Below are 25213 nucleotides of genomic sequence, written 5' to 3'. Positions count from 1 at the left end.
ATCTAAATATCTTGAAAGGGCAGAGACAAATTCACAGAAGTATTTTCTACCCTACTAAACCATCCCATTGTGATGAATACAGGTACTTATCTGAGAAAGAACACACAGAAGCACATAAAGAATCTGACTCAAATCCTCTAACAGTAAACATCCATTTGATCAGTTTAATTTCAGAAACATTTATATTACTGTAATCCTTAACTTAAGTTCTATGCTTTGTTTGTGGAGTACAACTTAATATGGCTACCACCAGGCTGGGAACCTCAGAATAAAATCAATTTCAATACAAGTAACATTTGGTCAAGGAAAGACAGTAATAATTTTTTTCATGAACTGTTAGCAAAGATTTTTTGGGTTGTGTACTGAAAAACTTTCATCAAGGCTAGAGTCCAACAAAGTATCTTCAAACATAGGAGCAATCAGCTGAATTTCCTCCTCCAGGAAAGTTAGCTTCCTGACTTGGAATCACATCTTCAGACCACAAACCTCCTGGTCTGCAAAAGCTGCTCTGAACGAACTCCAGATGTACAGTCATGGCATTCCTTTTGATCTAAGCTCCATACAGCACCGAATACCTCAACTGTCAAGAAGTATGTCTGCAACTCGTGTGTACCAGGTAGTCAGCCAGCAGGTGGCTGGGTTGTATCACACATGCAGCACAAAAAAGATGCAAGGAGCTCAGTATCACTCCAATGCAAACCAGTTTTCCTCCCTCCCTAAAAAATGAAATCTTCATTTACATTAGCAAATGTAAATTAGTTACATTAGTTAGGTATCTGAATTTAAAGTTTTTAAGAACTGTCAAATACTGCAAATGATATAAAGCAGAAATCATTGTTCAGTGAATATAACAGATTTGAAAAAAAGATTCAGTATAATAAAAAAATCTGTAGTAAGTAAACCTTTAGGAGGGGATTTAGTACCTTTCTGGCACCCCTTCTCTCAGAGAGGTCAGCAGAGCCACATCCTTCATTTAGTGGGGACATATTAGTAGCAGAATAGCAAGAGATGATCAGAAGTTATACACAAAGCATGCTAAGTTTTGATTTCAGCACATTTGATTTTCAACACATAAACTAAGCAGGATCAGCAAAGGAATTCCTGATAGCCATCATGTAACCACCACAGGCCTGGTACGAAAAGTATATGGGGTATGTAGCAAGCAAATCCTGAGTAATTACTAAGCAAATCTAGCTGTAACTGCAGTGTGCTCTTGTGCAGGAGGCAATTTTCAGCCTCCTTTACACATCCTATTCATTGGTGGCCAGTCTATTCCATGTTGCTTTAACAAGTGCAGACAGTTGCCTCAGTGGCTAGTCAGCATCTCCATAATGAAAATCTCCTTAGCTAATTATCTACTGTGATTCCAGCCAAAAATGGTCCTCTTATTCTACCCAACAAGTAATTGTCATAGCCATGTGCTGTTTCAGCAGTTACTGGCTTTTCAGCAAACCAGACCACTGTGCACTTATGATTGAAGAGAAAAAAAAAAGAAACCAGCACTTAAATGAAGGAATGCTGTCAACATCCGGGACATTGCCATGACCTTTTATTCCACTTAACAGAAATATTCACCCAACAATCCTGGATGTGGATGTTTTCATTAGAGAATTTGGCTTTATCTTCCTATTATAACAGCAGGAAGTCAATTTTTATGTCTCAACTTCCCAATTAAAAACAAGCAGAACTGCTAAAACACAACTCAAAATATGCGAGGGTGTTTTGCTACCAGGAATTTCCTTTCCAAAAGCATTTCTCAGAATGTCATGACACAGTAACAATTTTAAGTGATGTAACTTTAAAAACAAACATAATACAGCCATTTTCATGACTATTCTACTTCTAGAATCATTTTGGACTTGCTGTGGAAAGCACGCATGATAAAGCTAAAGGAATTTCAAACTTGCAAAACTACAGTAATGTCACAAGAACATTTAAACATATGCAAAGACACTTTTCAACAACTTTATTGGTTTAATAAATGTTGTTGTACAAAATTTCTCTGGAACATCACAAAAGAATTACAGTGTAATTATATTTTGCTTATAATATTTTAATGGGGAGGTACAATTTTTTTTTTTGAAAATAAACATTCTAAAATTTTGAAATGGATACTGATTTTAAAAAGCAGCATGATAATATTCCTTGTCTCTCAGCAAGAGTAAAAAATACAAGCCTCATTGTTTTGCACTATTAAATTTGAACCAGAGGATGACAGTACTATATTGGCTAAGTTTACTTTTGCATTTCCATATTGCTTAAGTGGAATTGTTTACAAAACTACTTTAGAATAACAGCAGTAAAATGAGAAGTATCTCAGAGGCTCAGTGCTTTCATACTTTCAGCCACAGGAATACAGGGCTGAAACTATACAGGGAATTTTCATCCCAATATACATTTATAAATCATAAAATGAAAAACATTCAGAGCAAGCGCATCATGTTTTTTGTTCCTTAAAGAAGTCCATTCCTTTCAGCTCTTCTGGGAGATAGTCCTGTTCTACAGGTTCCTTGTACATGGGATTATATTTATAGCCTTTACCATAGCCCAAGTTCTTCATAAGCCTTGTTGGGGCATTTCTCAGGTGCAGTGGAACAGGTGGTAGAGGTCCTGTGTGCATTCTCAGACATTCTTTCACATTGTTGTAAGCCTTGTACACCTCTATAGACTTTGGTGCTCTTGCAAAATACACTACACATTGTGCTAGAATGACCTGGAAACAAGAAAAGGGAAAGCATTAAGTGATTTCTTTTAAGCTGTTTGGGAAAGGAACTGTTATTCAGACATTTTGTGCAGCTTGAGAAGACCTTTATTTTTATACTGACCTTGCGGGCTAGGTCAGTGAATATTATTAAACAACAATTCAGTTCTTTATGATAGAATAGAAAAGAATAACTAGAAAAGAATAACTAATTTAGAATGTCAGAATATATGACTATTTGTAACGGAGGGAAAACAGAAGAGATAGATAAATATTAAATTAGTTCAAACACCACTTTTTAACATCAAACACGCAGTGAAATTCAAACTACAGCTTCTATTTTTAGAGCTACAATGATCTGTTACTCAAAAAGTGTTGTGCAGAATGAGCAAATAACTAAATTTACCTTGCCCTTGCAATCTCTGTTTCTTTTTTACAGTTAGAGCTAGGTTTTACAATTTACAGTACTTTTATATCAGTAAATTAAAGAAGCCTTTACCTCACATTCTGGCATTCCAATGAAGTGACAACCTTGATAGGCAGCAACTGCTTGCGTTAAAGCCAAAGGATCTGCCAGTCCTGCAGAAAAGGATCAGATGAAAGCAGGTTAAAGTCAGTTTACTTTAATTACCTTTCCCCCCGCCCTTCTTCTTAGAAGGAAGATTATTTATGCACACTGCAGAGGTGCTGCATCAGATGGCAGATCATCTGGTACAATACTTGAACAGTACATAAGATATACTTTCTTCATCCAAAACCTTTATTTTTCTATGCTGTCCTCCAAAAAAAAAAAAAAACCTGAATCTTGTGCCACACAGTGGCAGCCTGAGCAGTAGCAGATAGTGTATGATTCACTTACTTTTTGGAATTGAAAAAGTGGGGAAATATGCTGTATAGACTTAGCTTACCCAAATCTAGTAACTCTTCACCCATAACATGCACTGAAAATGTTGCTGCATGTGTTACATTGGAAAACAATAAGAAGATGCCTTAAAACTACAGAGCCAGCTATCAAATCTGAAGTTTGAATAACAGGATAGGCTTTTACTTTCCACAGTTACTAAAACAAATGAACAAAGAAAAACCCAGACATCCCTGAAATACACATTCTCTGTGACACCAGTTTATTAGAGACCTACAATCATCACCAAAGCTGAAAGAATATAAGTACACTGTCAAACCCTAACCTCAAGAAAAATCTTTGTTTTTCCTGCAGTAGATAGTCATCGCAATGACATCAAACACAGGTTTCAGTGTGCATATACTAAACTTTTGTCAGGTATTGTGCATTTCAGTATTTTGTACCTATTCCACATGTAGCATTTATTTCCCCCCTGTATCAATCTTTGGAAACCAGAATACTGGAAGATCTGAATTCAACATAATATTCCAACACGAAATACTGCAATCGCTTACCTATATCTTCACTTGCAAATCTTACCAGCCTCCTCGCCACGTAGAGTGGATCCTCACCACCCTCAAGCATTCGAGCAAGCCAGTAAAGGGAAGCATTTTCATCTGAGCCTCTCATAGACTTATGCAGGGCAGAGATGCAATTGTAATGTTCTTCTCCTGTTTGGAATGGGTGAGAAGAAATATACAAAGCTATTTGGAGGAAATCAAGTGAGATACATTTGAAACAATAGAATATATTTTACCAAGTCACAGTAGGTAAACATAACCTGCTTTTTCAAGTTCTTTTTATGCACATATCATTATGTTGTTCATCAAAGCATAGCATGAAGATGCTGAAAACAACCAGAACCATTCCACTAACTATATAAGCATATCAGAGCAACAGCAGATGAAAAGGAAAGTTTTTTTTTTCTTTTAAACATTACAAGGCAAACAATTTGATTTTGATATCCTATGACCTTTCCTTCAAAAGTAGGAAACAAAACTGATATTTTAAGCAGTTAGGAAGAAGATCTTGTATCTCCTAATTCACAATAGGTAAAGTATGAGAATGTATAAACCATCAAACATTGCTTTTTGACAAATACATGTAGGTAGCACTGAGGAGGCAACTGAAGAGAAAAATGTTGTATACACTGGTGGTATTTTAGAAAAAGATATTTCACATCAAATAAAATTTAAAAATGAAGCGTGCAGTAAATGAGATGTGAATTTGCTATATTATACATGGAAAAAAGAAAATATTGCTGTAATTATATAATGACGACACTACAAAATTTGGAGGAAATAGGATCACAGCACACAGCCCTGACAAAAGCACTACAAAATCCTCAGCTCAGATGGGACAACTGCACCCTTTTAGGAAGGGCTCTAAAAATTATAACCAGTTCAAACAACACCAAAAAAATTAAAAAGCACCACCTCCAACAACAACAAAAACCAACCAACTATCTGAAATACCAGACTGCTAACTAAAGGGGAAACAATGATTTACAAAGAAGTTTTTTTTTAAAAAACATTAAAGTTTAATATAAGATTAAGTATGAATTCCAAGCAGAAACAAAGCCACTTCACAGATATTTTAGGGCTATTGTTAAAAATAGGGGGGCGCAATATTAGAAACACGGAGACCCCTCCTGCTTGCAACTTTTTTGCCATGCAGCTGGGTTTGATTCTTATGCGTATCTTTTAATCAAACCTATAAGAGTATTTTGCTGTGATATGGTTTTTATACTCTCCACATAATCTGATTTTTTTTTTTTTTTTTTACTTCTCAAAGTGCCTGGCATTCCTTGGCTCACAGCTAACCATATTATGAAGGCAACTGGCTGCGTGCACAGCCATCTGTTAACATTTCTCTTCTTCCTACAGCTAAAAGGATTTACAGCCTCAGGGCTGTATCAGAACACATCACTGTCCTTTATAGTCCCTGCAAAATAAAAGGCTGCACATATCATTAAGAAAACCAAAGCCTCCATACCACTGCAGTTGCTCCTTTCAAAATCAGAAAGTCTTCCACCTTCCAGATTAGAAACTGGGCCCATCTTCCAGTGTTGCTGCTCATGCTGCACTGCGGTTCTGTGGGGAATTCAGAGTGTGCACTCCCCGCGTACACAGGCCTGCAGACAGCTATTTTTGATAGGACTGCACACAAAGAGCCCTGTGGTATGTAGTCATTACTCATGCCAACATAAACAGCGTATCTGTGCTCTGTCATAGCACTTGAGTTAGTGGCAATAAACCCAAGCAGCTGGACTCGCATCATCATCTTGGGAGAGGCGTCTTTTGGTCTCTCAAAAGGAAGACAGCCTTTAAATATCTTGAAAGGTTGCATTTGCCTGGATTTTTGCTTTTTTGGGGGGGGATGAAGTGGTTTTATACACTGCTTGGGCTACTGTAATGTGTCGTGCCTGGGAAAGCCAACTAGAGAAGCAAAAGGAATCCAATGGATAGGTTAGGACCAGAGACAACAACCCTCAGAGTACATGGCTGAGGAAGGGAACAGTTTCCTCTCTTTATTTCCTTCCTCAGAGTTATGTGTGACTGACTTACCAACATAATGACAGTATTTATATACTGGACAGACTTATTCAGAAAACCTGCGGAATTATTCTTAAAACCTCTTTGTCCAATGCATGTAACTGTATATTTTTCCTTCTTTTGAAACTGTGTTTTATGAATCTTTTTTAAATATGCAGTTTATACTCTATCAGATACCAGAAACAGTTTAAAAAAAATTAGACAGGTCTCTTTAGAGACCCTGTGTTTATTAGCCCTGTTTCTCATGCCAGTTAGCCACTACATAGATTCTGGCCTTATGAATTCAGCTTCCAGAGATACATATGCAAAGTTATCACTGCTGCTCTGCATCCCAGATGCCTCTTGAAATCAAATCTCTGAAGAGTTTTTGGAATCAAAACACAACTGTTCTATTAAGTTCCCACACAAGCAAATACCTTTCCTAAGAGAAACAAGACACTTCAGAAAAGGTTTCAGGGAAGATAGTATTTTCTAGAGTATCTCATGTATATAGACACATAAATCATGCTGATTCTCATTTTTGTGCCCCTAAATCACTCATGTGCTTAAGAAGAGTTTTCCAGCTAACTTAAGATGTTAATTTCTCTAAGGTCTTATTGGTAGTAGACAGGTTAAAAAAAAAAAAAAAAAAAACCTTATTCACTGACCATGGTTAGTGTCTGGACTCCTTAAGCAACCGCTAATTATAGTGAGCCAAAGAAATGTAACAGTCACTGTCTCACATTATTTTCTGTCTTAGTCAAAGGTAAAGTAGAGAATAAAGCCTTGGAAGAAAGACTAAAGTAACAACATTGGTAAAAAGCCTTCTTGTTCTGGCCCAGCAGAAAACAAAGCTGGCAAACAAATACAACAGAACAAGACATCTTCTCTTTCCTCCTTCATAAAATAGGGTAGCATAACATTACAGGTTACATTCTGTAATCTGGAACACCTTATCTTCATCTCAACATGTTTCTCTTCTTTACCATAGTTAATTACCACCGTTAACACATAGATAGAGACAAAATCTTGCAATTAGTCTGATTTTTATTTTTGGTATTCACTATTAAAGCACTGGAAACAGTGCGCCACAATACATAAAAGGAAGAAGAGACAACACAAATCTGTCTTAAAAATCAAGTCTTTGTCCATCTGTAGTTAATTAATTTAGCTGCTGCATCATTTTCTCCAAAAATCAAAATAAAAAGGAACTACATTTAAAAGCTAAAATATGACTGAATAGTTTGTTTTCTCTCACGTTGTAAGGGCTGCAGGCTGTTCCTGGAAGTGAAATTTGACTGGTGGTTTCTTTGTTCTGCCAGCTAAAACACAGATTATCTATGCAAAGATCTTGGCTGTACCCAAATCAAAGCAATAGGCCAATGACTGGATTAAGAATAATTTCCTTCCTAGACTACTCGGAGAAAGTACATGAAGGCATGCATGACCATATACATTTGGCAAATACTGCTTAAGGTGAGCAAAACTAAACCAAATAAAAACTGGATTCCATATTTAAGATTGAAGCCCACTTTTTTTTTTTAAGAAGGCTGTAGATTCCAGCACAAGAACTGAGATTCAAGAAGTATTGAAGCATACTACAAAAATATTAATATTTATACAGTAGCCTCTATCCAGAAACACTTTATACATGAAACATAATAGCTATCTCTATTGTTGCCAGAAGTGATCAATCCAGCCCCAGACTATTCTATTCTGCAAAGGAAAGTTTAAAGGCACATACCCAGGCAACTTTCTACTGTGACATTAGCAGCCAGAGTTTTTTTTTTTTTTTTTTTTTTTTTTTTTTTTTACTATTTATGCAGCCAAGAAAGAGGATTTTCAAAATCTGACAAAAACCACACAAAGATCAAAAAAAACTATTGACACACACCACCTAGACTTCATGCAGGCCTTAGGTGGAGGCACTCTGCCATCTCAAACTAAGCAAATAGGAAGAGGATGGCTGGGAGCAATGGCCACAAATGAGTTGTGAGACAGCAGCCACAAGGCGACAGCAAACACACAAGGGACCTCCACAGCACATGAGAATCATACCAGTAAACTGGTCAGATTTTCCCCTTCCTCCTTCTCCTTACCCATGACTTCTTCCTGCCAGATACGCCATAAAAATGTTTCTTCTCCCTCCCCCTAACTAACCTTCCATTCTCAGCTGCCATCGTATCAGTATCTGCACAGCTGACTTACTGACAATGAGCCATCATTTCCTCTTTGTAGAAAGGCTGAGAGCAGGCAAATGCATTGCAAACAACCTCTACAAATTTCACCACAGCTTTTAAGCACTGACACTTAATTCAGCAGATCAGATACAGTGGAAAAACACTGCCTGGCATAATTGTCTGATACTATGGCAGAGTAATTCAAGTATTGCCGAAGAACTAACACGAATCGCCTTGAATGCATGTGCAATTTCAAACATTCAATCTCTGGCCTTTAACCATCTGCATAAATAGGTACAGGCCAGCTCCTATGGTGCCTAACATTGCCAAGTTACAAGTAGAGCAAGAGTGGTTACCCCATTAAGAAGCCTGAAATGCAACTAGATTTATGTAACCTGTACTAAGAAGGTTACTAAATTCATTACCTCTAAAAGCAATTCTAAAAATATAAGCAAACTGTAACAGAGCATTACCAACCTTCCAAGAACAAATCTTCTTATCGAAATACTACTTCACCTTGCAATCCTCTTAGACCTCAATATTCTAATAACTTGAAGGAACAAAATAATTTCACCTGTTTCAACTGTTAGACAGACTGCAAGCAGGTCTCTCAACTAACCTATGCTTCCTAAGCAGTGAGAGGAAACTATTTAGAAGGAATTTCTGGATGAGCCTGCTATACTGTAAAGGAAATGCAACTTTTTAGGCCAGATTTCAGTACAGCCACTGCTTCACCAGAGCACTTGGTATGAAAGGGGAGAAGCAGTGGGAATTACAGAAGCTCTTCAGAATGCTGCATGGCAAAAACTGTATCAGCTACCCACCTGCTCGGTCATACAGGATGTGAGATCGTTGTAGACCTTCCTTTACATGTTCTTCTGTTATCAGAACTCCATCAACAGAGCATCCTTTGGCAGTACTCACAGGAGTGGTCTTCCCTGCTGCCAGCCTGGCCTGAACTGCTAACTGAAGTCCGTTCAATCCAGTCCTTGCATCACCATCACAAAGGTAGGCTAGGGTACTTAGAGCCTTCTCCTCTATGTACACGGGGAATCTGCAACAAAATGACAAGATGTTATCCCACACTGTGCTCCTCTCATTGCGTATTGTGCTAAATGGTGCATTTCTTTGCAAAGTCTGCTGAGAGGCAACTGGGCTTACGTTTTGTCCTTAACTCATTGTCATGATTAAGCACTGCAGGATCTGGGATAAAATTGTGAGATCCCACCCCTCGACTGCCTGTCTAATTCTTGTTAAATACAATGGCAGACAAAAAAAGAACAGAAGCTCTCATTTATTTAATCTTTTTTTTTTTTTCCTTGAGATTACCTCCTCTCACCAAGTTCAATGGAAACTAAGGGTAGGTTTTTGCCAGAAGTGCAGTTCTGGCACAGCCATTTGAACATCGCGAGGTTTTACTCCATCAGCGTTTCATAGCTAGCAGTTAGAATTCCTTGGGCAAAGGACAATGAGGAAGCTACCCAAATGCATGAGATAATATAGTGATGCACAAAGTAACTATCGAGTATTTGAACTAATGGTTACTGACATTACGAGCTGGTATCACATGTTCTTTAAAAAGCTATGGCAAGAAGCACTGATGTAAATCAAAGCATATATGCATCCCACCTTCTTATTTGAAATGGTGACAGGTACAACTTCAGTCGTTGGGGTACAAAACAGATTGCAGCACAGAGAAAGGCTGTGAAATCCCAGAAGAAATCCCAGTGCACAAAAGTCCCTGTTCTTGCCATCCACTGCTTTAAGCACACCAGGGCTATGAGAAGGCATCATAACAAAAAGGCTGAATTCCAGTGACCACACAGCATGAATGAACAGGACAGGAACAGCTGAGAAACGCAGGAACAGGTGAAGGCTTTGCCATGGTCTCGTAGCTGATCTAGGGGAAATCTGGGAAAGTAAAGCACTCCATCTCTTTCTCTAGGTTTTCATTCACTGGGATGCAATCCCTGCTCCCAGTGCCATGCAAACCACCGGACTCTGCACATTGCACATGCACATTGTTGAGTATTTGACCCTCAAACTTCAGTTGCATAAAAAAGTTAACTGCTAAGGTGTTTGCCAGACATGGGACACTGCTGATTTGAAAACAGAAGCCGATGGAGTTAAAGCATGACACAAATAATCACCTTAACTTGGCCATTTCTAGTAACTGGACTTGGAGAAGGCAATTTCTAATGAAAATCTCTTGCACCAAGTTATTAGGGATTCACCAACAGCCCTGCACCTCATTCACCAGAAAGATTTACTGCTGCTATTACCAGTGGTTTACAAAGAGATAATGCCAGTGTTCCCAGACACGCAGCTCTACTAATCTTCATTATTTGGCCCACCTCTTTATGGGGCTATGAAAAATGTTTTTGTTAAGCGTGCAGCAGCTGCAAGCAGCTCTGCAGCTACAGGTATTTGAGCAGCTCCGAACTCCCCCTTATTCCCATGCTAGTCAGAAGTAGTCTGAATGGCAACGTTAGCTTCCAAAAACTTGCACTTGGTGTTTGAAACACCCTCTGTGTCTGAACGGGGAAACAGCAGAGTGTAACACCACAGTGCCTTAATTCTGTCAAGTAGCTTATACATCAAGGTACTTGGAAATCAAGGAGTGATGCCTACTCTCACCACTACAGGTGGGCACCAGATTTTTATATATGCATTGAAACAGGACAGCAAAGAAAGCAAAGGCCATCTGTAAAAACGCAGCAGGCACTACACACAGACATCCTGCTGCTAAAACCTCCATCAACAGGGAACAACACCAAGTAGGCAGTAAACTGAGCAAACACCTCGATACGCTACCAGGGCAGATTGAAGAGAAGGTTTCACATGTGAACCTGCAAAGAATCCCAAAAGAAGGAATGTTTCAGAGCCCTGTTACCATTTAATTGCTAAATGAAAGCACCATAAGATAGAGGAGTTTTATTTTTTTAATTATTATTTATTTTACTTGACTGTTAAGTGTGCTACTGACTCAACACCAGCATTTAGCATTACAGAAATTAAAATAAAAATGCACGAGGAGGTATGTAAAAACCTGGTTACAAGCAAGTTCTTGTCATGCTTCCATGGTGAAATCCAAGTTACAATACATTGGTAACAAAAATTTTACTCCAAATAATGTGTTATGTATTAGGCCAATCTAGTCATTGTCTGTAACAACAACAGCACTATACATACAGGCCATGGAAAAAAGAAAAAAAAATGAAGAAAACTTCCAACTATGGGCAAGCTGCTCGTGGTATATCGATGAAGTCAATGATTTGAGATCATGTAATGCTTCCCTAATTCCATAATTAGGGAAGAATCAGCTCAGCATTTAAAAATGATATTTTATACTCAGAATACAGTGAATTCGGTTAGCTTTTCTAAGAAATTAAGATCTTAAATCTCATCACTTGCTATATTTGACATTTTTAAGCCCATTCTATTCTCAGAAGCTCAGGCACCCTACACCCTTTCAGTTTACCCTGACTTCCCCACACCCTCAAACTCTGAGGCAGAACAACTCCCACAGGTCCTGACCTCTTCACAAGCTCCTGAACCTCTTGCAGATGGGCAGACTTGTATTTTTTTTCCCTCTCCAAAATTAACACAGTACACCCCCGGATGCCAATGCTTAATGTTGCTACCTCGTAACCGACGATACTTGGAGACAAAAATAAAAACAAGCCACCAGGGACACCCCAGGATCTATCACTCACTGAGCCGAAGGTGATATACTAGCTCAAGTAATGGAAAACTACCACCATGGGGTAATAAATCATTCTTCCAGCTCCCTCCTTATCACAATATCCTCAACACGGTTTGTGCCAAGAACCAATATGAAGCAGCATCAATTACTCGTAAAACCTGTACACAACCAGTGTTTGACACAATCAGAGTAGAGGCAAGGAAGTCCAAGCAAGGAGAAACTGTACAATGAGAGATTTAGAAATAATTGAGCAGAGCATGAGATAAAGTATCCATTGCTTCTTTCACATATAAATCAGTATTTTATTGCATTCATAACGCTATTATTTTCACTATGGTCGCTCCCGGACAGACTGAAACAGTTTTATGGGCAAATATAAATCTTGTCTTAAATGAAGTTGTATAATACCAATTATTCACAGCCTTACAACACTGTCTTTGAAGAAGGCCTCATCCCAGCAACTCTATTTTCAGCAGGAAATTAGATGGGTGTTTCAAAAAGGGAACAATTTTCAAAAGGTGCTCAACGCCCAAGACCCAAAGGAAGCCCGTGTTAAATATTGATTTATAAACCAGCAAATTCAAAACCTGTCAGTACTCGTAGTATAGCCACTAACGAGCTGAATTGCGTGATGTCTAGGCTTGCCAACAGCAAACTGGGAATCTTTCGTTTCAATCAGCCGCATGCCTTCTGGGCTACCTAACTTCAATACATTAATCTAGCATCCAGTTTACCATCTGACAAATCAGAGAGAGCACTCTGAGGGCAGCACCTAAAAATAATAAAAAGCCAAGAATGAAAAGAAGAATTTGATTTCCCGTCAGTGACACAGCACAAGCGCACTGCATCAGTGTGTAACTGTACAGTTTGTGCTGTTACCAAGATGGCTAAAACAGTCAAAAAGCACAAGCAAAATCTCAGCAATATAAAGCATCTTTCATGCTCACGTCTCCTGACTTTTCTTCTTCATGACTGTAAAACCTCCTTTCATAATCTCCCCTCTTTTAGTTTACTGCAGGCTTTATGAGGTACCATTTGATGGCAGCGAAGCTGACAAAGATGTAACGCCAAGCACATCTTATCCTAAAGAAACCCAGTAATTCATACAAAAAAAAAATAAAGAATTTTTTTTAAGTGCAATGACATCACACAGAAAAGGATACCAAATTCTGAAATGGCTTCCAGTGGTTCTAGTTCAGCTTTACGGCAAGAAAAGGATGCAGTGGGATGAAAAAAGCCTAATCTAATCCTATCGGAAACCTTCAGCAACAGAGGAAGCAAGACAAGAGAAAGCCACTGAGCAAACTTAAGGAAACAGATTCTAGCAGAGCACACTTTCGTTTTGGGAACTGCTGCACACACACACAATGCAGAGGCGGTGACACCTGTTGAATCATTCTGCAGTGGCTGTATTCTCACTGAGCTTGAATATACCTGTAGGAACTCTGGAAGACCCACCCTCACACTGCTCTTCAAGGTAAAAGAAGACACTGCAGAGAATCAAGCTCTTCTTCAACATCTCACGTAGGTCCAACATCATGTCAGAAAAGTGTTGTGATACCATCTGATAAAATGATTCCAAGGAGCATGTGCTGAACTTCATACTGCACATGGTTTGGACAGGGAAACTCACTCCTTGAGGAGATTAAATCCATAACACAATGTCCATGCTTCTTCTGGTTGGATCTCTGCATCCCTTCTAAGTGAGTATGCCTCACATATGGGGACATGCTGCCTTACAACACCTTTTCCAACTCCGGAACAGATGTGAGCACAGTGAACAAGCAACTCCACTGTAATTTGTGACATACTTTTGTTTATTCCTCAGGACAGCATGAACTCTTACCTGCCTGCATCTAACGCTAGCCCTGCTTCATAGAGATAGGGAGGTAAAGAGATAAGAGATGCAGCTGCTCCTGCAGAGTGGTAGGCAGAAAGGAAGCGAAGGATCAAAAATGGCACAGAGAGCAAAGCAAGAAGGAATTAAGGAGACCGAAATCTGAACCACAGTAAGGGACAGGGTGGTTAAAAAAAAAAAAAAAGCTAAACTCAACAGCAACAGTATTTATCAACTACAGACCAGAACCAGATAGTGGTAGGAAAGATTAAAAAAAAAAAAAAGTTGAACATATAACTGTAACAAAAGCTCTAAAAATCCTAATTCTATTTTCATTTTAAAATGCAGCCTGGCTCCTGCTTAGTCACTGGTATGGGGCACTCTCTCTTCGTGGATAGACTTCTGAAAGCATGCTAGTCTGACAGCCTGCCTGCCAGACTTCTCTCAGTTTGATTAAGCACCACACCACGCTGTTTAAATCATCCATAGCTAAAGGAAGGTTACAGATATGGGAGTCTAGCGAAACCCAAACCCAAACAACTGCAGCTGAAACTATGCCTTCCACTTTAATCCCATACATAAAGGAAAGTCTCCAAACCCCAGCCAGGGTGTAGCCACAACCACAGCTGTGCCCCTACATTAAGGATGACATGCTGCACTGTCCTCTCTTCTGAAAGTCACACTGCTATAACATGCAAAAGCTATAAATGAATAAAAGTGAGGCAGGGAAAAAAAAAAAAGAAGGGGGGAGGGGGAAAGGGACAGCTTTTATTCCCTACCCTGACCTCAGCATTCAGGTTATCGCTTCTTATTGATTCTATTCTGTGATAATGCTAAAAGGAAAAAGCATACTCCCTTCTATGTATTGTATGAAGAGTGCCTGCCCAATTAGCACTGCATTAATGCTCTGTAAATTACTAGCAGTACACACAAGCATCTCCACGAAGAAACTGTCATCTTGCATGGAAGTAGCAGAATCAAGCATTACTCTTATTTGCCAGCTGGCCATTTCAGAAGGCAGATATATGTCCATAGGGGATCTGTCTTGACCTTGGTATTTCCAAAAACTCTCCCAAATGTTTAACACGACTATCTGGTTTGGACAAAAAGGGTCAGACAAAAACAAAATATATTTTAAGATAATCTATTAACATCTCACAGCAAACACCCTCCCCAGCATACTGTAAATCATACCATAGCACTTATGCTGCAGCTAAAACACAGCAGTACTCTCTTGATCTCATTCCAAAAAAATTGTCAGAAAACAACAAATTTCATCTGGCACTTCCAAGTTAATTTAACAGGGGATGCCCCATCTGCCACTTAATGGTAATGCGATGCTTTTACAACCACTAACAAGAAGTAACACACATTAGGACGGGACAAAGACTCGGTTACAGGCTTCCACAGCAAATCTCCAGCAGCAGAATGGATTTAAATATCCTGGGAGGGGTGAGTCAGGAGCTACAGATCCAAGTATAAAACTCTCTCCTAATCCAGACGGTGAGATTATGTTTTGGATGGAGAGCCAGTGCTTTGAATTCTCTCTCTCTCTCTCCTGTCACCCCCCCCGCCCCTGCCATATGCTGCCACCTCTTTTCTTTACTATCAGAAGTGGCTAGGGTTTCTCTTCCCACCCCCCAACTGCTTCATCCTCTCCCTGGCAGGCAGTCAATTCCTCGGGCTGCGCGCGTTAACACCCTGCAGCCCATAAAGTACTCACTCCGAGCTCTCGCTGCTGCTGCCAGTTGCAGAGCTGTCGTGCTGGTCGGCTTTGCCCAAAACCTGGACCCCTAAGGACCTGACGGCCCGCATCAGAATCGCTTCCATCGCCTCCACCGAGAGCTTCTCCAGCACGATCACCCGGCATCGGCTCAGGAGAGCAGCATTGACTTGGAAGGACGGGTTTTCTGTTGTCGCCCCTATCAGAGTCACGGTCCCACACTCAACGTGAGGAAGGAAAGTGTCCTGAGCATGGGAGGGAAGCAGAAAAACCTCATCTCAATCAATGACAACCTGAAGCATCCCATGTGAGTAGGCTGTCTGGCATTTTCAAATACTTTTTTTTTTTTCCTGGTGTTGTGAGTCTTTGCGTTTCCTGTTGATGTGACAAATAACCTCACTGACAAGGCACCTCATCTGTTCGGCTAATTAACTGATTTAATTTCACACACAGAGCACACAGTGGGCTGCTCACCTTGATAACCCATGCCTGCACTGAGAATGACCCTACCAGCTGAAAAGGAAGTGTCAAATATCTGCAAACTTTTAGTTTATGTGACTGTTTTATTGTTTGGCAATCAAAATACCATGAAAACATCTAATATAACAAATAATGAGGCTACTTCTAACTTCTTGACCCAATATTTAGGGCTACATTTTTTTTTCCTACTACCTAATTGAACAGGACGTCTGAGAACCGTAGGATCAGAACATGGTTCCATATAAAAACTTAACCAGCAGGCCAAATTTTGATCTTTCCATGGCATGACTAAAAATAATAATACCTAGGAAAAGAAAAAATAAAAAAAATACAACACTCAGGCGATGGCTGCAGCAACATATTATACCAAAGTACCATGCCATGCTTTAATTTTCTGTTTTCACAGAGAAGAGTGCACAACATTAAAGCAAACACACCCTATGCACATCCACATTCCAGACCTCTTTAAGGGTAACATGGAATTTAATCCCCAGCATGGAGGCTGAAATGAAGATATGAACAGCAAATGCTACTAACATGACTTTGGAGAAATAAAATTTCAGGAAAACATCACACAGAGCCCAGCATGCAAGTCAGCTGCAAGCATGGCTCAGCCTTTTATTTAAATCTTCAAATCACAGCAATTACACACTGATGCTTGGAAGTTAGTTACGAATTTAATTTTCGTAACTCTAGTTTATTTACTGCAAATGTTAAAATCAAAAGCCTGAAGTGCACTACCATCTTAAGGCAAAGTGGGGAATTTTACTGACGTTCTGACAAAGGCTGTCTCCAAAAAAGCGATGTAGTACAATACCTGCTGGGATTTGTTGAAACGATGGATCTCGTCGATAAAGAGAATGGTTTTTCTCTTGAAGAGTCTTTTTTCATTCTGGGCTTGACTGATGACATCTCGAACATCATTTGTCTTGGCACTCGTGGCTGACAGCGTCACAAACCTTGTCCCAGTCTTTTTGCTGCTGTTGGCTATGATGTGTGCCAGGGTGGTCTGAAAGAGCAGTAGGAGCTAGCCTTGTAACAATCATTTTGGATACAGAAAGTACTAATGCGCAGACAGTATATAGAGAGCAAAGCTATATATTTAGGACATAGGGACAGTGCTGACAGTTTAGAGAGTAGGATATTTTAGTTCACGCTATTGTGGCTGCCAATTCCACCACTGCATTTCTAGGGCCTGCACTTTTAAGTATCAGTCGCAATATTTTAAGTGCCAGCAGTGACAGCTGCCGTCTTCATCACTGAAGGAAAACTCTTCTCCAGAGACGCTGTTGTTACAGAAGATGGGTTGACTACAATTCACCACGCAACTCTTTTGTAGAGTACATTAAAAGAATGAAGAGCTGGACCATTCCAAGATACCTGCAGAAGAGCTAACAGTGAAATTATTTAAGAAAGAAAAAAAAGCTACATAAACATTGTTAACTAAAGCTTTTTCTATTTCCACCCCTTGTAGTAATGAAATTAATCAAAAAGCAGCTCTCTACAAAAGGTACGAGAGTTAATAGTGAAAAATTAAATGCATAATTCAGAGAATATAACTCTAAATCTGAATAGTCAGTAGTAACCAAGTGCTGGCTCAGGGAGGTAAAGGGCTGCTGGCTGGACAAAACATTGCCTGGTTTTAATGAGCACTCACATTGTTTCCCTTTCCTTGTAGACAACTCCTTCCCAACACAATTTATTTATAGGGAATTTCACTGCACCCACTAAAGCAGAGAAGCAGCCTACAGCACTACTTTGCACATAGATTGAGTACACCTGAACATGGGCATAGTTTTCAGTCCTTCCTTCACTCCCCTTTGTAAAGGCAAGAGTATCTGCATGTCTTGAGCAGTGCATCTCTGTTTCAAAGTACTGCTAGAGAAAAACAGGTGATTCTTCCATCAATCTTGCTTCTTGTAAAGAAGGAGTCCAAGGAGACTGAAGCCAGGAGAGCCTCAGCAGCTGAGGAACAGGACAGGTGCTGACAAAACTGCTTCAGAAGATATTCTAGGTACTTGGGTTAATGCAGCAAGTGCTCTAAACCTGATCTTCTTGCAGAGAGACTGCAGAAGCAACCACCTACCAGAACTTCCGTCTCCTTAATGGATTTCCACATCCCTGAAACAGCAACCAGACAGAGATGAGAGAAGGGAAGCGAAGGGGAAGGATATATAATTATTTATCCATGCTTTAGCTTTAGTAAGGGGTTCCTGTCTGGTTTCAGAAGAGGTGTCATTTCATCTCTTGATGCAAGATACGAGTCCTGTGTCAGATCCCATCTCATCTGCTGGAGCTCAAAGCGCCAGCCCCTTCCCTCCTGAGCATGCTGCAGAAGACAAGACTGGGACGATACTCTGGAAAGTGCTCACGGCCAAGCCTACAGACATCAGGGAGGGCTAGAAGACCAGGAAAAAAAGGTGATACTTAAGACTTTGCTAACAGAATAAAACCATAAAACTAAAAAGTTAGAGTTTCCTTACAAATGGGACTTGATTCAGAATGGACCTTTGGAGGATTTATCCATACCCCAAAACCACTGAAAGTGTGGAAAATGACAATACATCAAATCTGAAGATGAAAAAGGAAAAACTACCTCTTCCTTCTCTAAAAGTAGCAGTGGCAAGAGAGGAAAAAAAAAAAAAAACAACAACCAAGTGGCTATTCTTCTTATAGCTCCACTTCAACTGGTAGCTCACGCTTCATCAACATCAGGTCTCAGAGATGAAGGGCCTGGTTACAGTCAGCATAAATCTAAGAACACATCTAAATTGAGGCATTCAAGTCTGCAGAGATCACTTTTTCTACACCCAGAGCGAACATGTTTTGTTTTGTTTTTTTTTTCTATCAACCAGCACAGCTGGTATTGCAAAAATTGCGAGTTTTGACTCGCAAGATATATGAGTATAACAAATGATAGTTGTTAGCCAAAAAGAAACTGCTTTTAGCTGAAGCCCAATTTATTTTCCTGCTTTTTCTCAAGCAGAAGCCCGTATTATGCTACACAAAAAGTCAAGAACCATGACTCATTAATAACCTTTAACTTGAGCCTGCAGTCACTTATTTCCAGATCTACCACACACAGGACACCTAAATACCAAAGCTCTCCTTCACTGGAAATTTCTTCATGTCAACCCAAATTAGGACTTCCTTCCCCAAAGGCTGCAACAGACCAAGATTTAAACACCAAGATTTGTTTCCTTGCTTGGGCAGCTCTCTTTGAACGTAACCTGTTTCCTTATTCTGTGCTGCCACTAGTAAATGCAACCTCACCTCCAGGGCTGGAAGAGAACAGGAAAAAAAATCAAGCACAAACGAAGCCTGTCCCACTTATGCTGATGTTCAATGACTTTACGTTAATTGGAAACAAGGTGGTGGTTTCATTTTCGCAGCTTTTTACCAGGTGATTAAATGACACCCACTGTATTAGCTTACCACAACCCCTTCTAAAAATTAAGTGATAATGCCTAGCTCTCTTCAGAAACTGAAAAACTTGGAAGAGTAGTGTATATGGGCTGATCATATGAATCCCTAGTCAAGAAGTTGTCTGTGAAACCTAAGGTCATCCTTACCTCTCTGCACTGGCAGATCTGGTAGACCTTGTTAATGAATCTCAGGCAGACCTTGCAAACGAATCTGCCTGTGGCTTCCTGTTCACAGAGCCTTTTCCTGTCTGTTCTTAACTTGCACGAATTTGGCAAAACAGCTGTTGCAGATGCTGGTCAAAGAAAACACACCGAGCCTCAGGTGTCATCATGTAGCTTGATGAGCAGTCACAACAGGCTATGCCTGGTTGCACAGCCTCATGAGGGGTGCCAACAGTGCCAGCACCCTTAGACTGCAACTGTGGAAGCAGCTCCCTGGGATACAGCTTAAAAAAATGGGGTCTGTCCTATCCAACACCGCTGAGTTGAACCCAGGCTACCACGCCGTGTCACAAGAGACACGGGTCATGAGTCAGGTTATGCCTAAAGGAAATTAGAACAGCAGATGAGCATGGCTTGGGGACGCTGCTTATTGAGATAAATGCAATCAAAAGTGGCAGCAGTTGGCATTTATATAAGGGCAGATGCTATTCTTACTCCTCTTGTTTGGTTCCTCGCACCCCAAATAGCCCACAGGGAGACTACTGGAGGAGTAAGGTGTCACTGAACCAACAGCAAGTGGCTTCCAGCACTTCCAAAATCCAAGCCAGACCTGGCATAAGCAGAGGCAAGGTCACTGTGTGGCATTTTCTGAAGCAGAGCTGTGCCCCCATTTGCTCCACCCAGGTTTGTTTCATTACGCTTTACAAACACAATGAGCCAACTCCACTCTTCTCAGAGAACTACACAATGTTATTGCCAGTTTAAATTGACATATGCAAACTTAGGCATGCAGTATTTGAAGACTTCGCCCATGAAACTGCAAAGATGAACCCACTTTTCAGAGCTTTTCTGAACTCTTAAGCTCCTGTAAAAGACACCGCGCATTTTCAGTTTAAAATCTTACTTGCCACCTGTGTTTCAACGCACTACATGATAATCCCAAATAAGAACAGAAATAGTAAGAAGAAATAGGGAACTCTTAGAGATAAAATACAAACTCAGTGGAGATGTGATGGAAACCAAAGATCACTTGCTGTTGTTGTGTGGCTTTTAAAAACATTTTGCACTCTATCAACACGGCATATTTTAACTTAGTACCAGATTGCATGCACAGACCCCAAGAAAATCACGCACGAACACTTTGTGATGTTGTTTACAGGGAGCAGGTTCCAGCTACTTGTTGTCTTCTTTTCACCCCCTCCTCATTAAATGACACACGTAAGAGGGAATGTTTACCATACTTAAAAACAGAATGTTCGGGCTTATAAAGCTTAAACCGTATCTGTGGCAGCAAAATTATTCTCTGCTCAAGTTACTCGTGTCCCCCCGCTAACTCTACTAAAATTGGTGCCCCCGTGGCAGACAGGCAAAAATGTAAATCCCTGCATTAAGGTGTCATAAATCACAGCGCAGCTTACTCGGATTACACCAGGATTCATACAGGCTTTGAAAAATTTGCGTTGTCAGGATGAATAAGCTAACTGTTCACAAGTTAATAACCACGGCATCTCTTTGAGGCAGCGTTTCTTCTTCTGGCCTGTGTCTGGTCAGCTTCTTAAAGTGGAAAACACATTCACGGGTTTAACGCTTAGTAGTGACAATTTTTTTTATTTTTTTTAAATGGAGTCAAAGCAAGTTCAACTAAAGCACTCTGGCTTCATAAGAAGTTAGGATGACAAAATAAAAGTACAAGGACCATGCTCCCTTAAAATAAGGCACAATGCAAATGAAAATTCAAACAAATTAATTAACAACAAAAGTATCCCGATTTGTCTTTTCATTTTTGATTGTGCTTCCTTCAATGTTAAAGTGCACCTGGGACAAGTTAACTTGATCAGCCCAGTACAATGCATTTTTAATCAGGTACTGGCTTTGTTATCTTCATAATAAAAATTCTCAAAAAGTATTCTTGACCTTCAACATCAAATACGTTTGCAGCAGTTTAATAGCAAAGATTCTCCTCTTGCTCAGAAAAAGTCTGTTGAACCACACCACTTCTCATAAAAGCCCAGACTGACCAATAATGCATAAATTCATTTGAAATTTGTCCCCAGGGGTTAACTCAATGTCCATTTATTTTTTGACTCAGTCCTGTTCTACCCTTTTTAAAAGAAATATCGGTTAACGTGGTATTTGGCTGTAGAAATGGAAAAAAGCATAGATGGAGAGCAATACCCAGATTGCATGGGTAGCAGGAGAGTGAAGAAGTCTAAGAAGTCCAAATAACCACCTTACACAGCAATTTGGAGTTTAGACCAATGCATTTAATAATATTCCCTTTTAGCATCTACCCACTAATGTACGACTATTTTCTTTGATGGGCAGAGCTTAGCATGTGGGCTTGTTACATTTGAAGCTAGATAATACAAATATAATTTGTTAATATTTTTCCCCACTGTGCAATAGAAAAAGTTTTCAACTATCAGCCCAATGAAGTCCTGAGGCAGTGCTAGTACTTTTCTCTTTCACAAGATCAGCAGTCAGTTTTTACCATCCTTATAGGGAAGGATTTTTAACCTTTTTTTTAACCTTGCATTTTAAATCTCTAAGGACAGGAATTAAAACAAACACACAAACAAGTGAAGTACAAAACTTTCAGCAACTTAACCAAATCAAATACTACTTATGGAGAAGAAGGCCTGAAATGAAATTTTACTCCAACACCATCGTAGAAATACTGGCAAGCATCAGTGAGGGGAAACATTCCGCGTTTTGCAGTAGAAGTTCCTGGTTCAGCCAGGTCCTATCACTTCAAAAGAACACATTAAAAGCTAGGTGAAAGAGCAAAGCCTTAAAGCTACTTGTTGAGGGGCAACCTAGAAAAGAGATGAACTAGCCAAGAGTTTAAGTATTTGGAGAGCGAGTAACAGACTTTGGAACTGTTCCTGATGGGGCAAAAGGGACAGTCCTTACGCAAGTCCCAAGTCTAATCTGATGAACAGCTGAATTTGGTGAAAAGCAAGCTTACTAAATACACCTCCACTTGTGGTATATAAGCAAGGTCCTGAGAAAGGAGAGTGAAAGCTGTGTTACTACAGACATGAAACTGACCACTCGTTATTCAGAGCCTATCTTAGCACCACAGCAGGTTCCAAAAGCCTTGCAACACAACTAAGTTGTCACCACCTCATGAACAAGCACTTCTACAGGCTTTCAAAGAAGGTGCATTCATCAGAACACAATCCAAAGCCTACTGAGCCAGTTCTAGTTTCCAGAGACTGTATGCGGCCCTCACTTTGTGACCACTGTGTTTGGAACATATATTTTTTCCTAAAGCTTCAAGAAAGACCAAGCAAGCACTGTTAACACAGACGATCAGAAACCAAAGACAGAATGACATGGAAAAAAAAAAAACAAAAAAACATGAAAGCAGGTCCCTGAAAGTTACTTATTAAATAAACTACTAGACTACTAAATAACCCAAGAGTTTAACTCCACTTCTCTCTCCAGCCATCTTAATCCAGTCCATCTACCTCCCCTTTAATAAATTTGTAGAAATCGCTTTTCTTTACCTCACCTCCTCAGGTTTTCCTGATGTGACCATGGTATTTTAAAGAAGTAGCAATTATATAAGCTCACCATCTGTTTCTTTTCGGGTGCACGTTATCTAGCCTAAACAACCTACTGCATCTTTGCCAACAGTGTCCATCTATTATTCTCATACCTGCTCCTTATTAACTGTGATTAACTGTAATTAACCATGATTATTATGCAAATACCACACACACAAAGTCTCTATCTTCAAACAAGTATACTAACAAAAGCGAGCTGCAATTCTGTCCTTAACTCCTCTGCTAGCACTAATTCATTAGTCATTACTTTCCCTATCCCACCCTTCCCATATATGCTCTCATCCATAGCCAAGACATCTATACGTATAATATGCAAAACACAGAGCTGTGTAGACATTAGCCTGACAGAGGTAACTACGTATTTTGTTTAGGTCCCCCTACCAAAAATTGGGAATAGGGGGGAAAAATGGCAAAATTAAGCTGAGATCTTTGAGTGCTCCCACCTGAACACACCTGAGCCATTTATTTGGCCTTGCTACAGCTGTGGACCCCTTCACTGTTGTGTTGCAATTACAGTCCCTTTGGGGATTTACCACAGCCTGCCCCAAGTTATCTTAAAAGAGGCAGAACAAGAGCACGCAGTAGCCAGGACCTGTGACCAAAAGCTGGAAGGGCTGACTGCTTTTGGCTTGCCTTTTTGAAGATGGATGAGTGCCTGGCACAGCGTGCCTAACCCCTGTCTTAGCTCCCTTCCACACCAAAGTCTTTTCTTGTCAGGAGACAGAATTTGTGGGTGTGCTCACAAACCATGTTGTAGTAAATATGCCACTATCACACCCCTTCTCCTCGATATTTGCGTAGATTTTCTTGTTGTTTTCAAGCTTCCCAGCTTCTGCACGTTAGTAATGGCTCTGAAGTTTACTAAAACAAGCCTGCTGTCTGAAATGAGCCGAGTTTGGGAGCGTGGGTTGCTTACATTTTATTCTAGAGGCAGGCTGCGCTTTCGCAATCTCTGCGAAAACTAGAGGGCATCAGTCAGCACGAAGCCAAAATAACACACGGGGTGTGGAAAAACAGAACAAAATGCGAAGGAATTCGGAAAAAGAGATGCAGTTGGGGTTGATGGAGCTCAGAAAGGCACCAAGGAAGGCGCTGGGCGTGGAGCCCCGGGACTCCGCCGGCGGCTCACTCACCTTGCCGCATCCCGGCGGCCCCCAGAGGATGAGGGAGGGGATTTCGTGGGACTCCAGCAGGGACCGCAGCAGGGTCTGGGCTCCCAGCACCCGCTCCTGCCCCACGTAGTCCCTCAGCGTGTCCGGCCGCAGCCTGTCAGCCAGGGGCTTCCCCTCCAGCTTCTGCGCCAGGCTGGCCCCGCGCAGCGCTGCCCCCCCGCCGCCCTCCTCCGGCTTCTCGCCGGGGGCTCCGGGGCTCTGCCCGCCGCCTCCGCGGCTCTTATGGAAGAGGGAGAAGACGGGGGCGGCCGCCGAGGGGGTCTCCCCCGATGGGACGGCGGCGGCGAGGCGCGGCTTCTTGGGAGGGGGCGAGCAGCCCCGCTCCGCATCGCCCTGCCCTGCCTGCAGGCAGCGGTCCAGGTGCGAGTTGATGAGCGCGCCCGGCAGCTCCCGCAGGCACACCGGGCACCGCACCGCCGCCCCCTCCTCCGCGCCCTCCATCGGTTCCCGTGCAGGGCAGGAAGCGAGACCGCCCGCCCTTCGGCTCCCGCAGCCCTTCGGGAGCTGTAGTCCGCCCCTAGCGGCTGGAGGAGCCGCAGGGAGCCTGGCTGCGGGCATAGGGCTCCGAGCCTCATGGCCAGCTCCCCGCACCCCGACACCCCCAGGGCGAAATGGCGGCCTCAGGGGGTCGGGTCCGCGCTGCCGTAGGGGCCCCAGGGCAAATCCCTCAGAGGGAGGTCTGCACATCCTTAGATTTGGCCTTAAGCTGCTGACTTCTGTCTTCGTGTTGAAAACTCAGAATCACAGAATCATCTAGGTTGGAAGAGACCTCCAAGATCACCAAGTTCAACCTCTGACCTAACACTAACCAGTCCTTGAC

General features: G+C 41.1%; 2 protein-coding genes across 2 annotated transcripts in view; one reads left to right on the top strand and one right to left on the bottom strand.

Moving 5' to 3' along the window:
- Positions 1-1951: 1951 nt before the first annotated feature.
- Positions 1952-25119, bottom strand: WRNIP1 (WRN helicase interacting protein 1). The gene is made up of 7 exons (XM_027451690.3): positions 24355-25119; positions 16880-17071; positions 15583-15827; positions 9141-9370; positions 4118-4273; positions 3201-3280; positions 1952-2713 (listed from the first exon to the last, which is right to left on the bottom strand). The coding sequence occupies exons 1-7, from the start codon at positions 25078-25080 to the stop codon at positions 2438-2440; spliced, it is 1905 nt and encodes a 634-aa protein (XP_027307491.3). The 5' UTR covers positions 25081-25119; the 3' UTR covers positions 1952-2437.
- MYLK4 (myosin light chain kinase family member 4) overlaps positions 15756-25213 on the top strand; it is an 80168-nt gene continuing 70710 nt past the window's right edge. The window contains exon 1 of the mRNA XM_038174249.2: positions 15756-15889. Coding sequence (XP_038030177.2) covers positions 15834-15889 — 56 coding nt within the window. The 5' untranslated portion in view covers positions 15756-15833. The remainder of the gene's footprint in view (positions 15890-25213) is intronic.

Source organism: Anas platyrhynchos, chromosome 2 (genome assembly GCF_047663525.1).
Source record: "Anas platyrhynchos isolate ZD024472 breed Pekin duck chromosome 2, IASCAAS_PekinDuck_T2T, whole genome shotgun sequence".
Lineage (NCBI taxonomy): Eukaryota > Metazoa > Chordata > Aves > Anseriformes > Anatidae > Anas > Anas platyrhynchos.
The sequence above is the reverse complement of the archived record's forward strand: the minus strand, read 5'-3'. Positions and strand labels throughout refer to the sequence as shown.

What these genes read in the sequence shown, in the direction of transcription:
- WRNIP1 (XM_027451690.3), bottom strand. Translation starts at nt 25,080, where the DNA reads ATGTGCAGACCTCCCTCTGAGGGATTTGCCCTGGGGCCCCTACGGCAG. An exon ending in GTTTCAACAAATCCCAGCAG is followed by an intron (nt 15,828 to 16,879) that starts GTATTGTACTAC and finishes TCCCATGCTCAG; the next exon opens with GACACTTTCCTTCCTCACGT. An exon ending in AGCAGCAGCGAGAGCTCGGA is followed by an intron (nt 9,371 to 15,582) that starts GTGAGTACTTTA and finishes ATTTTGTTGCAG; the next exon opens with ATTCCCCGTGTACATAGAGG.